This window comes from Corvus hawaiiensis, chromosome 2 (genome assembly GCF_020740725.1).
Source record: "Corvus hawaiiensis isolate bCorHaw1 chromosome 2, bCorHaw1.pri.cur, whole genome shotgun sequence".
Classification (NCBI taxonomy): domain Eukaryota; kingdom Metazoa; phylum Chordata; class Aves; order Passeriformes; family Corvidae; genus Corvus; species Corvus hawaiiensis.
The window spans coordinates 43,998,136-44,010,558 of record NC_063214.1 but is presented as its reverse complement, the minus strand read 5'-3'; the positions used below and the strand labels follow the sequence as shown (position 1 = coordinate 44,010,558).

General features: G+C 38.5%; 1 protein-coding gene across 1 annotated transcript in view; it reads right to left on the bottom strand.

Moving 5' to 3' along the window:
* Window positions 1-1,090: 1,090 nt before the first annotated feature.
* The window catches only part of ARHGAP42 (Rho GTPase activating protein 42), a 148,211-nt gene continuing 136,878 nt past the window's right edge, over window positions 1,091-12,423 (bottom strand). The window contains exons 23-24 of the mRNA XM_048294611.1: window positions 6,658-6,737; window positions 1,091-6,444 (exon numbers count right to left, since the gene is read on the bottom strand). Coding sequence (XP_048150568.1) covers window positions 6,356-6,444; window positions 6,658-6,737 — 169 coding nt within the window. The 3' untranslated portion in view covers window positions 1,091-6,355. The remainder of the gene's footprint in view (window positions 6,445-6,657; window positions 6,738-12,423) is intronic.

The following is a 12,423-nucleotide window of genomic DNA, read 5'->3' as shown; positions in this document are numbered from 1 at the left end:
TGGTGACTACAGGCTGCAGGTGATGTTTTGATTCCTGAAAGCAGAGTCCACACCTCTCAAATCCTCAAGCAGGGAGAGCTGTGAAATACAGGCTTCACCTCAGAGTTGTTAGAAAGCATCGGAAGGGAAAGACTCCTTCTCCATCAGGTCCGTGCTGCTTGGCTTCTCAACAGTCTCATTTTCACTTACATCAATACTTATGGTACTGATGTTTTGTTTCTGTCTGTCCCTGATGTGCCCCCGGGCAGAGCTGTGGGCACAGTGCCCGCACAGACAGAGGCTGGCAGGGCAGCTGCCCAGCCCAGGGCTGGCAGGCAGGAGCCACAGCAGCCTGAGCGTGCCCAGGGCAGGAGCTGGCAGCCAGCAGCCACGGATGCAGGAGCAGTGACCATCCTCCCTGGCCTCCTGCCCTCCTCTGCACTGTCCAAGCCCAAGCACAGCGAACAGAAAAACCAGCTGGCTAATTTAATCTTGTTTAAAAAACACAGGTTTTTAGTCTATATCATAACAAAGCCTAATTGCTTCAGGGATATTAAAGTCTCACAAGTTTCTGGTGAGGTCTTTCAGGGAAAAGGCAAGGCAGGCCACCCCACAGCTCCCTTTGCCTCAAGCACATCTGTAACTCCAGCCCAAGGGCTGCAAAAACTGAGGGAAAAAGTCTTGGAGAGATGCTGGGGAGGCCATGCAAGGGAACTTGCAGAGGCCACTGCACTAATGTTGCTTCCCACCTGGCAGTGCTGTTGGAATGGAGCCATGGAAGGCCCTCCCATGAGCCCATCCACCTGCTGATCTCCAGAGGCAAAGACCTCATCAGCCAGATTCTGCCACACCAGTGTTCTGCTTCTTGCTACCTAACATCCAAAGCTGTCATTTCTTTTCCTCAAAAGCTACATCTTTGGAGACTTCCACATGACCAGGACAGTGGATGACAGACTATGGTCTGGTATTCATATGCCCATCTACGTAAAGCATCCTCACGGGTGAAGTGTTACTCTAAAATGCAGGTATGGATAGAAGTAGAACCAAAGACTTATTACTTGGAAAAAAGAAAAGGCTGAACCAGAGCCCAAATTTAAAACCAATAAAACTGTTTGTGTATAAAGGATTTTTATTTTGAAAAACATTTTTTCAGATTTTTGAAATACAGTGTAAAATACAACATAGAATTATGTCTGCAAAGTCAGCTTATGCATGTCATACTAGTTATTTACACGTAGATATATACAGAGTGCAGATAATTATTGAAACGACACTACAAAATAAACAGAGAGTTCAATAAGATAATTTAGTAGGACTTTATTAAATAGATATAGATATTGATTATATATATTTTCCTATTAAAATACCATATAGTATCTAAAGTAACCCCTATAAACTCTAATAACTCCAAAATTGCCATAAATATGATTGAAAATTGAAACTATCCATGTGCCCTGTTCAGCTGCTCTGCCCTTTGCTCCAACAGAAACTCTTGCAGAGATAATGGTGCTATCTTTAGTGCCAGGGCTTTGATGACAATTCCCAATAAAACACTTGCAGAAAGCTCAGATACAAACCAGCTTTCAGCTGAGGCACCCAAGGGTTGAAGCACTGTGCTTTACACTTAAAACAACCAGGATAATCCAATCGCTTATTAAACACTGCCACACACAGGACAATTAAAGAACCGATATGATCCTCAGGGACTGAATTAGTGGCTGTTTGGATACCAAGCACCTTACTAAAACAAAACAAAGCAAACTCCCAAAGCCCATACAAAATCCTGAACAAAAAAAGAAGAGACCTCCCACTGGCTACAGGTACAGATGACTGACCATGTGACTTCAGCAGGAGCAGGAGCTGGACAGGCTGCAGCACCAGCAGCAGCTTCAAGGCTCTGTGACCAGCCAGAGAGAGACTAAGGTTGCCTATGGCTTTGATCTCTGGCCACTGGGCAATTCATCCAGGCTGTCTGCTGAAGGAAAGGACAATGCCAAGCTGGATCAGGGATTATCCCATTAGCAGAATATTCCATCTACTTTCTGGGGGCTTCTGGTCAGCAAACCCTCACTATAAATTGCCAGAGGTCTGTCTTTGACTTCACTAGAGCTTTGAGTTTCCATCAATGGAGAAGATCCACCTCAATCTGGAGGATGTGCTCTCTAACTGGGATTTCTCTTCTTGCTGCTCAATCCAAAATTGCACAACCTTCTGCCTTAGGAATGAAGTATCAAGAACAATGTGCTTTTTAGTTTCATTACTTATTCTGATGCAATCTTATTAAGTAGAAAATAGGCAAGGGGAGAAAAGTTAACAACAAAAAAAATCCAATTACTGCCATACAGTGCTTTTTTTTGTTGTTGTAATTACCATTCTGAACTGCAGAATTTTACAACTTTTCCTCTCCTAACATGTCTTTCCTAAAGGCACATTACAATTCAATGCAATTACAGGCAAAGAATAGAGATTAGCACCAGAAAATATATAAAAGGAAAATAAGTTACTATCATAGAATAGCGCTGGTCAGCAAATCTGTGCATCTTTTTTTTCCAGAAATAATTGTACAATGAACATTATAGATTAGTTAGGGACATAAGTGATAGCTATGGTTTAATTTAACAGTTTTGTTACATATAACTCTAAATGCCAAAATATGGCAAGGACATTTTAATACTGAACTCATAGGAATTACACACAAAAAATTTAACCTTTATCATCATTAATAAAAAGTGTGAATATAGAATATTAATATACTTTACATATTTATCATACAATATATCAGTCCTTCACACTATTAATTTGATTCATGTTGTGCTGCAACATGTATCAAAAGGTTTAACAAAGAAAAAACATGGCTAATTATATGTTGTGGGTACAGACATTATTTCCACAAGACAAACAACAACCACAATGTATCATCTACCTTGAGTTCTATAGTGTGATTTGGAACAAACCTGCTGCATCCTTTTAGGAAGGATAATAATAATAAATTTAAAAAGTTGTTTAACCTTTGCTTGTAGAGTGAATCTGACTTCCATAAAGAATAGTAAATCAATACTATGAGCTAATTTAATTCAGATTGCCTAATTTTCTGGCAAGGTATTATCAAAATATTCTATCTCCATTTAAATGTTACATAGATTTCTGATTCTTTGCTATTATCAGAAAGGATTTTTGGTCAGGCCTGAGAGTATCATCATTAGAGAAGCTTTGGTGCTGCCCTCTCCTTCACTTCAGTATTTGTACCCCTACTTACTCAACTTTCTGGTTCACTGTACAGCTTCTTGTAGATATAAACTCCCTCTTGAAAGGCAAGGAAGAGCTGGGACACCTGATGCACCCCACAACCCAGCAGTGAGATCACACAGAAAGTGCTACTAGGTGCTGCAGAGGAGAGTACAAAAAAACCATAGAAGATTTCCAAAAATGAAAACCCCTACTTCTGGAGAGTGAGTGGTCAACTGTAAGTAAGAATGGGCATCACCTTTTCAGAAGGAAATGCCATTTTAAAGCTAAACCATTTAAAATTTATTTATTGCTAGTTCAGAAGAAGGGCCTGACAAAGCTGCAGAGCATTACAGAGGAAAATACAGATTTGCTTTGTGAGCAGCACATGAATGGAATCCAGTTTCCTACAAAGTCGTCTTCTTCAATCCAAATTTCAGTCTAATATGAGATGAATGTGTAGAACAGATGAAACACCTCCACAGGGATTCCTCCAGGTCTTTCTACAATCTTTCCCTCAACACTTACAGGCTCTACTTGCTTAATCTGTAACTGAACTTTGCAGTTTTACAAAATTTTTAATGAACTTGGCATCTTTGACTTCTCTAGCTTGCACTCAGATCAGCTGCTTTCAAAACACAGTACTGAAGAATTGTAAGACATATACAGGGGATGTGAAATTAACTAACCTTAGGGTTTTTTTACCCACTTATTTTTAAATCTGGCTAGAACAAAGCAAGTAAGAGAAAATGTTTTCTACATTTTTTATTTCACAATTCATCAAGAATTTCACAACAATTAAATTGCCCTTAAGAGGTATGAGGAGTCATCAAAGGATGTTCAATACAGGTTTGCTACTGACCCCCTGTAACAGACAGAAGCTCGGATTTTTTCCCCTGATCACTGCATTTTTCTGCCTGTGTGAGACGTGCTGGGCCACCAGCCTCTGCTCAAGCTCTGCTTCCCTTTCTCCTCCTTTTTGCTGGCAGCAGCACTTCCCCTGGGAAGGTCACCAGAGGTAAACCTTTCGACAGCCTACAGTTTTTCGATTGTGAAATACAGCAAAAACACAACCAAAACCATGTTGGTCTTCTCAGGGCAATGGCAATCTCAAGCATAGCTTAGACTAAGAAAACCTGGCTTGCCTTAAAATGAAGAAAGATTCAACTGGCTGAGCAAAGACCTTCACTTCCTTTCACATCTGCTCTGGGCAAATAAGATGAGCACACACGTGTCTGCCTTCACTGCCAGTGCCATCTGGAACAACCCTTCATCATTGCACTGGGAACAGTCTGGATTCAAGATGAAGTGAAACATGTTTTGGGACTTAATGAAACTGTTCAGGGTGGAGAAAGAGCCCACGTCACTCAGACACTAATGCACGGGGTCTGTCCTCAACTGCCTGCAGTCAGTCTTGTTCAGACTCCCCCTATGAAAAGCTAGACCATTTTTGGAGGGATGTTCTTTGAGCCTCTTTCTCTGATCATCACTCAAGACTTGAATGAGTGAGGAGAAGGATCCTGCAGGATTCTACCACCAGCCTGAATTCTAGCAATTGCTCTGAATTCATGCACTAGATAGAAATAAAGAATGTTCTGATGTGCTTCTTTCTGTTGGCAATGAATCTTACTTTTCAATTTAAACAAGAGAAACGCTATGGAAAGAAAAAAGCAGCAGTTAAAAATTTACTGATTTTAGTCCTAACAGCAGTTCTTCCTTAAACTTTCTTGAAGTAGTGTGCAACTCAGAAATCAACAGAAGATTTGTATGTTGATTTCTGCTACTGGAGGAAGAACTGAGCCTTGACAGATCTATGAAACTAAGCCTAGACAGTTCTATGAATCAGTGAATTCTTCTGGAAGAACTGATGTTGAAGAAATACTAATACGGAGGTTAAATGTCTCGGTTTTCAATCAGGAATGGCAAGTAGCCAAGCAAGCAGTGCATGTTTTCCCTCAAGGTGTACAAGAAAACTGCTCAGATTGAGAAAGCTACTTATGGTTTCTGGGGTTTTCTTTGACTTGTTTTTATTTTTGGGTTTTTTTTCTTTTCAGTCCTACCAGGAGCAATCAATAGGTCTTTACAATACCTGTGAAAAGTAAGGATTTTTTACTCTGTGGAAGGAGAGAATCTTTGTCAAATATTTTAGCAGAAGTCAGGAGAAATAACACTAAGTAATTTTATTGCTACATGGAGCTTTTAGCATCCATAGCTTATAAAATTGGCTAGTTCACAGGTCATTTGTCTTATTTGCAATGGAAAAAGAATGAGTTACAATTTATCTCAGGTTTCAAAACATACTGCTCTTTGTTCACTGCTCACTTCACATGACTACCCATCAGTCCAGATTCAACATCTCCTTGTTTTCTACGGATGATGTTCTGGGACACAGAGAGAGTATCTTCCAGATAATGGTTATCATTGAAATAAAAATTGTTAAAATTATCTATGCTGATACAGAAAGAAGGAAAGAAATCGAATAAGTACTTGAATGAAACATTCATTAAACATACCACATTTTGAATGAGCACTCACTGCTCAGGCAGTGTATAAACTGATATTATCAGTTGTATAAATCCTATACCATATTGTAACTCAGTGACTAACAGAAGTTCCAACTTCTGATTTATGGAAAAGTCATTTCTTATTTGAAATGATTAGGATTAATTTTAGAATCAAGTTTTCTAAGGGAGAATTCAGATCACAATAGAAGCAGTACTTACATTATGAAAAAGTCCACGATTTTCCATATTAAAAACCACAGATTACAAGAAATGTCATAGAGTGCATTGTGTCCAAATTTCACACTTCTGCGAGCAACATCTTTGGACCTGAAAGTCTGCAGCTAAATAGCAACTTTTTTTTATTTTATTGCTCTAGTGTTCCTTACCCATAAAAGAAGAACAGAACAACCTTTTGCAAACAATGGAAGTTATTTAAACAGAGTACCGTCCTCAGCACAGAAACTGTTAACTGTTTCATCACATTCTGTTCTGCTGGCAGGGAGCTCTGTAACCTGCAGCTGCAGCATCTGAAGCAAACCTACCACTCAGCTAACGGGCTGATCCCATATCTGTGTCAGATAAAAATCACAGTGCGTATTATTTGTTACCATGGATACCATGAAGATATTGCTGTCCACTAAAGATTACTAGAGGAAGACAACATAATTCTCAGGAACTAGTCCTGTTTTGCCTTCATAAGTTGCCTTTAACCAGCCTGGTTCCACTGATGGATACACTGCAAAAAAACATATACACAACTTTTAACACTGTTAAAAAATCCCACACATGCTACACATATTGATTTAGATGGTATTTATTCAAGAGCAATTGAAAAAACAGGGCAAAACCTGAGAGCTAAAAATGAAATTATGCCCCCATTTTTGTGGATATGGTTCAGTTTTTTATATGTTCTTTTTTAATATATAAGTCAACGTAAAACAAATCTTACCATTGGAAAATATTGCCCCCTGTGGGAAAGACAGCTCATGACTATGCTCAGCCTTACAGGAATACATGGCTTTTGCTTGTCTGAAAGAAAAAAATACAGGCTTGCAATAAATGAGATAACAAGGAAAAAGGTATAAAGAAATTATATTAAAACCTAGGAAGTATAAGAAGTAGTTGTAAAAATGCAATATGATAATGACTGGTTACACAGCAGTTCAGAGGAGTAGAATTACAGCAGATAATAACTTCAAGCTTACTGGAGTTAACAAGCATGTTATTGCAGAAAAGAGACTGACATCCTACTTAGATACTTAAACAGGAATGTAATTTGGAACTTTTAAAATGAAGTTGTCATTCAAGTAAGTACTGAACTGAGCATACTGTTTGAAGTCAGTCATGGATTGCCTGGAGACAAATTCAAAAGTGATGATCAAGTCATTAAAGGTCTAAAAACTTGACATGTGAGAAACTATTGTTAATAGGTCTACAAAGGACAATAATACTTAGAAGGTAAACATGAGACAAAAAGGACTAATGATTGTGTCCCAGAGAAGAAGGACAGAAGTCACCTCTTGGCTTCTGGCACTATGATTCTGCAAAGTACAAAATGAGGGTTTGCACATGAAGATGGAAATTAGGAGTTCTCTTTAGATTCCTGTACTTCACCTAATACCTTGACTTTAACTTACACACTCAGAACAATTTTACATGAGCCACCAATTTTTCTGAATTTCTTTAAACCCACACTATACTAAGTATAGACGAACTTGTTGATTATTTCACCTTTGTGTGATGTGATGGGGAAGTGCCAAATGAGGTTTCCTTCTAGCCAGGATTTATCTCAATGACCCAATATGTTATCTGTGGCAAAGTTTAAAATTTTCTGCATACTTTTTGAGAGCATGTATATGCAAGTGGCATGTAATCTATCATGTCTTTCTCCCAAAACAGTAAGGTAACAGAGTTGTATGTTAGATTAATTAACAGTGCCACATCATAAGCATTATCATCATTCATTTGAACCTTTAAAGGTATGAGAGTGGTTGGACATATTCTGAAGTTTTTATGTTAGAGCTTTCCAGAGATGATTTCTCCCTCTGAATAAAAAGCTTTTCTTCTATTGGTTCTCTGATTTATGACTGGCCTAAATGGCATGTTTTGCCTTCATCTTAAGCAAGCTAATGACTCCTCAAGGGTTACATTCTCAGGATGAGGTTTTCAGAGGAGATCAGGAATTTTGAGTTGCACCCATGATATCCAAGGGCAGCTTATTTTCAGGACACTGGAAACATTTCTGATTTTTAATACTGTCATCCTGGTTACATCCCATCAGCTAACTAAAACAAGATGAGCACTGGATCCCTGTTTGTTCAGTTTTCTTAAATGTTAGCTTGCTCTCTGGCTGGTGTAGACTGCCCTGAATAGAGTTTTTTCCAAAACAACTCCTTGGTGCCTCCTGTTGTGAAGAGTTTGCCATCCACACTTGACAAGACAGGTGTGAAGATTCATTACTCTATATAATCTGTACAAATGCACACATAATAATCTACATAATGTATATACAGAGGGTTATTGGATGACTTTACTGAAGGTCACACATAAACTAAAATGATTTAATCTCATTTTTCCTCAAAGTCAACAAAGAGCAATGCAGATGTTCTAATTATACTGACCAAAATCAGTAACACTATGACAAAACAGCCTGTTGGGATGGGTTGGCCCAGCCATGACCCCTTGTTATTCAAACCCAATACACCTGTGTGGCATAATCATGGATTTTACACATATAAAACAGTAGAGTAACTGTTAAAGATTGCAATGGACACAAGGTAGTAGGTAGTTAACTTACTAAAGCACAGGGATTATTTAAAATCTGAATAATTTGACTATCAATCCAGGTGTCCATGTTAATAATGGGACACGAGTAATCACAGTGGGACAAAAGACATTTAAGGCAATATTAAATGTGAGGCAGAATTTCTTAGGTCATTCTTGAAACATGACGTTGTTTTTGTTGCCCTTAGAAAAAGTTAAAAAATTAATGCTATTTTCTCCTATATTCTCTGATGTCTATTGAATGATTCTGTTTTCAACCTCTAGTTTTACCTTATCCAAGTATGTTTACCTTAAAAGTAAACAAAGACAAGAAACATGGACTCTGTCTTAGAATTATAGAATCACAGAATTGCTAAGGTTGGACGAGACCTCTAAAATCTCCTATGGAAAAAGAGAAAGGCTCTCAGTATTTGACATTTACACAGATAGAGAAACATAAGATTTCATTTTATCAAAAGCTGATGAATTACAGGATTCTTCACACTACCTTGCTCCTGTGGGAGAGCAACTACACCCCAAAGTTATCTACAAACCATCTGTGATGGTACAAAGAGGGACAGATTTAAGTATATTTACTCATAATAATTCTGGAGCAATTTTCAAGCACCTGGTTATTGCCTCCACACTTGATTTGATTATTTAGGTTCTCATATTTGTTTTTACTCACTTCAACCCTATCCATCTGGAAGCACTGATCATGAAATGGGCTTGCAGGTTCTTGGGCATTTTGTCTGTGATTACAAAAATGGACATTCTTACTGATGCTGTTAATGCTGTCCTCCCTAGAAACAAGGCTGTTAAAAAGCATGTGATAACATCACCTATCACTCTTTTAAGATGATGCTAATAACCTGATAAGAGTGTGATTCGTGTTGTTTAGGGCAGAGGAAAATAAAAACAACAACTTCAGAAAATGATGCCCATATTTCCTAGAAGTTCCTTCTTTTCATGACCTTACTGGATAGATTCCAGATGAGAAAAATGCATTTTCCATTTCCTTACTTCCTATTATGGTTGTTTTGAGCCCATAATGATAAATATATTAGCAGTCAAAGGATCAGTACTCATCAGATCATAAATTCTTTTGCTTGACTATGCACAGTCAACAATATCTGAGGCTCTAGTAATAATAGTAATAATAACTATTTTGAAAGATATAAACAAGCTTTAAAACCATGCTCCTGCACTAATGACTTTTCAGTCTAGCAAGACAAAGCCAAAACAGGAATGAATGAGGGAAAACATATGAATCTCTCTCAGATGAATCACCAGTTAATATTATCCTACAGGAAGAAGAAAGGTTTCTAGAGCCCTGGAGATGGCAGACTCAAAACCAAGTCTGAGTAAAGTACACTGACCTTGTCTGGGCAAGGCATTCCAGGTGTTTTAGGAAATGCAAAATACAGCATGAAAATGAAACCGGAAGAATAACTGGAAAAGAATATTTAATCATATGGTTGGGAAAGGAGCATGGGTCTAGAGGGCTTGAAAACATCAGTCTACTCCTACTGAAGTCCCAGCCTGGCATCTAGAGATCCTGCTGAAAGGTAGAGCCTCTTGCTGTCACCTACTCCTTCCCATTTTTCTAATGAAAATTCTTCTTCTAATGCAGTTTCTCACTTCAGGAGACTCGACTTTCTGTGTTCCTCTTAATCAATGTCAAGAAAATGTAGGGTCAGGGATTATGAGTTGGTGTATTTCCATACAGAAGCTGCAATAAACAGACCTCAGGCCTGACTTAGACTTACCTAACTGCAGTATTTGTGAAAATAGAAAGAAAACTCCTTCACCTCTTCCAAGTGCATACTAGATTAGCAACAGAGACTGGTCTCAGTGTACACACTAGCTTAATACCACAGTGAGGGAGACTGATGAATAATAAACTTCAAGTCAAGAAATAGGAAGACAGAAGTCAAAGTAACTCTGTAATTGGAAAAAAGAGAGCACAGGCTGGCCAGGGCATAACATTTTGGTCTTCCCAGTCCAATCCTAACACATGTACTATAGTCTCTTGTTGTCTTTCTGACTAGAAAAACCCTTTAGTGTTACAGGAGCACGTACTCATGTATACAAGGAGAGAAAACAGGTCACATAACGCCTTAAAAAAGAGGAGACACACTCATTATAGACCTGCTGCATCACACAAAGTCAGAAAGCAGGGCTGCAAAGACTGCATGGAAGAAGGAACTAAGTAAGACCAGAGTACTCTGGCAGTGAAGTATCAAGTGCAGAATTATCTGCTGGAATACAGAAAACAATGTGAGACTGCAAAGCCATACAGGTACTTTTGATCTGCCTACTGTACCAAAGACCACAACAGGCAACAGGTGCTTCAAGCAGGGATGAAGTTACTTACATTCTATAATGCATAGGTAAGCAGTAGCTTAAAATTTATCTTAGCAGGGTAAATTACCCCTGCAGAGTCCAACACTGTCTTGACTTGAGTATTTAAGGCAGCTTAAAAATAGTTTCTCTGTCTTACACTCGGTCCTGCATATGTTCATTGGTTATCAGAGTTATGAACACAGGAGGCCTTTATACTGCAAGATCAAGATGTAATTACCATGATTTCTACATATTTCAGAGCCAAAAAAAAAAAAAAAAAGAAAAAGAAAAGACTATTCTAAGGTTTTAAATCAGCCTTCATGTTCATAACATGCAGCTAAATAAAAGCTGGCTCTGAATTGCAAAATTGTACTCTGACTTAAGCAGCACTGTAAGAACAGCTGAGCTACTTCTGATTTCTTCCTCATTCTGCCTGCTAACCTCTCATTTTCCATTCTCCTTGCTCCTGTTGCTCTTCTGCTTTCTTATGAAGGCTGAAGTAGAGGAGCTATTCAGCCTTTCAGTGTTTTCGGCTTTGTTATCCGCTCTCCACATCCACTGTCAAATTGCTACCTTTTCCTTTGTCAGATTTTTGCTTCTTACATACTTTTTATATACAGATACAGGTAGCACAGGCTCTGAAGGAACAACAGAGATGAGTTTGAAAGAAGGAAGTAATACAAAATAAGAAAAAGAACAGTGTTGGAGATGAAATGATGCAGGGCTGGTGAAGCAGTCATTGCCTTCAACGTACGGCACTGGCTTAAGAACATTCCAGACCCTTCATTTATACTTTTCTTTCTTAAATTATTGCCCTGATCTTTTCACATCCCTTTCTGCCCCTGCCACCCTTCTTTTTGTTCATCTTACAGTTCACGTACTACACAAAACAAGAACAGCCTTGATTCCTGAAAGCTGCTTCTCTCACAAAATCAGTGGGCCCTTGCAGGAGAGCTTTTTCATTCCCTCCCCTGCTAGATCTGCCAGAAAGGACAGCCACATTCCGTGGCCACACATTTCAACATGTTGGCATCTTCCTTTACATCTGTGCTACCTTAGGTTATTACTTTTGGATTCATGGATTGACGTCTTTTTTTCATTGCTCAACACTTCTGGTAAGTTGTGGGTATATCAGTGAGTAAAGTGGTGGAGAAAAATGTGTTCTGTCTCAAAGAATGTGACAAGTTGGGACAGTGAAAAGAGAGACAGATGTTTTCCCACACCCACTTTTTTATCTGCTTTTTCTATTACTTGTAAGGGGAGTAGTGATGTACAGAAGATACTGCTCCCTAGATAAACACTTACTAGAACATTCTAAATTAATTTAATATAAAAATGAATGAAATCCATGAAATAAATGCAAATAATTGTGAAGAAAATGTCAATACTTCCTGCTGCACACTATCAAGAAGAAAGATCAACAGTTTCTCCAAGGCATGGAAGGTGTGATGGTAAAGACAGAAATCCTGATCAAGTTAATCTTGAACTTTCTAAAGTAGATGTTATTCCAGACCTGCCTATATGAGCAAATTACCATAAACCAGCAATTTTGCTACTGTGCTGAAGGCATTCCATACAAACAGCTCTATGGAGAAAGTACAGCACC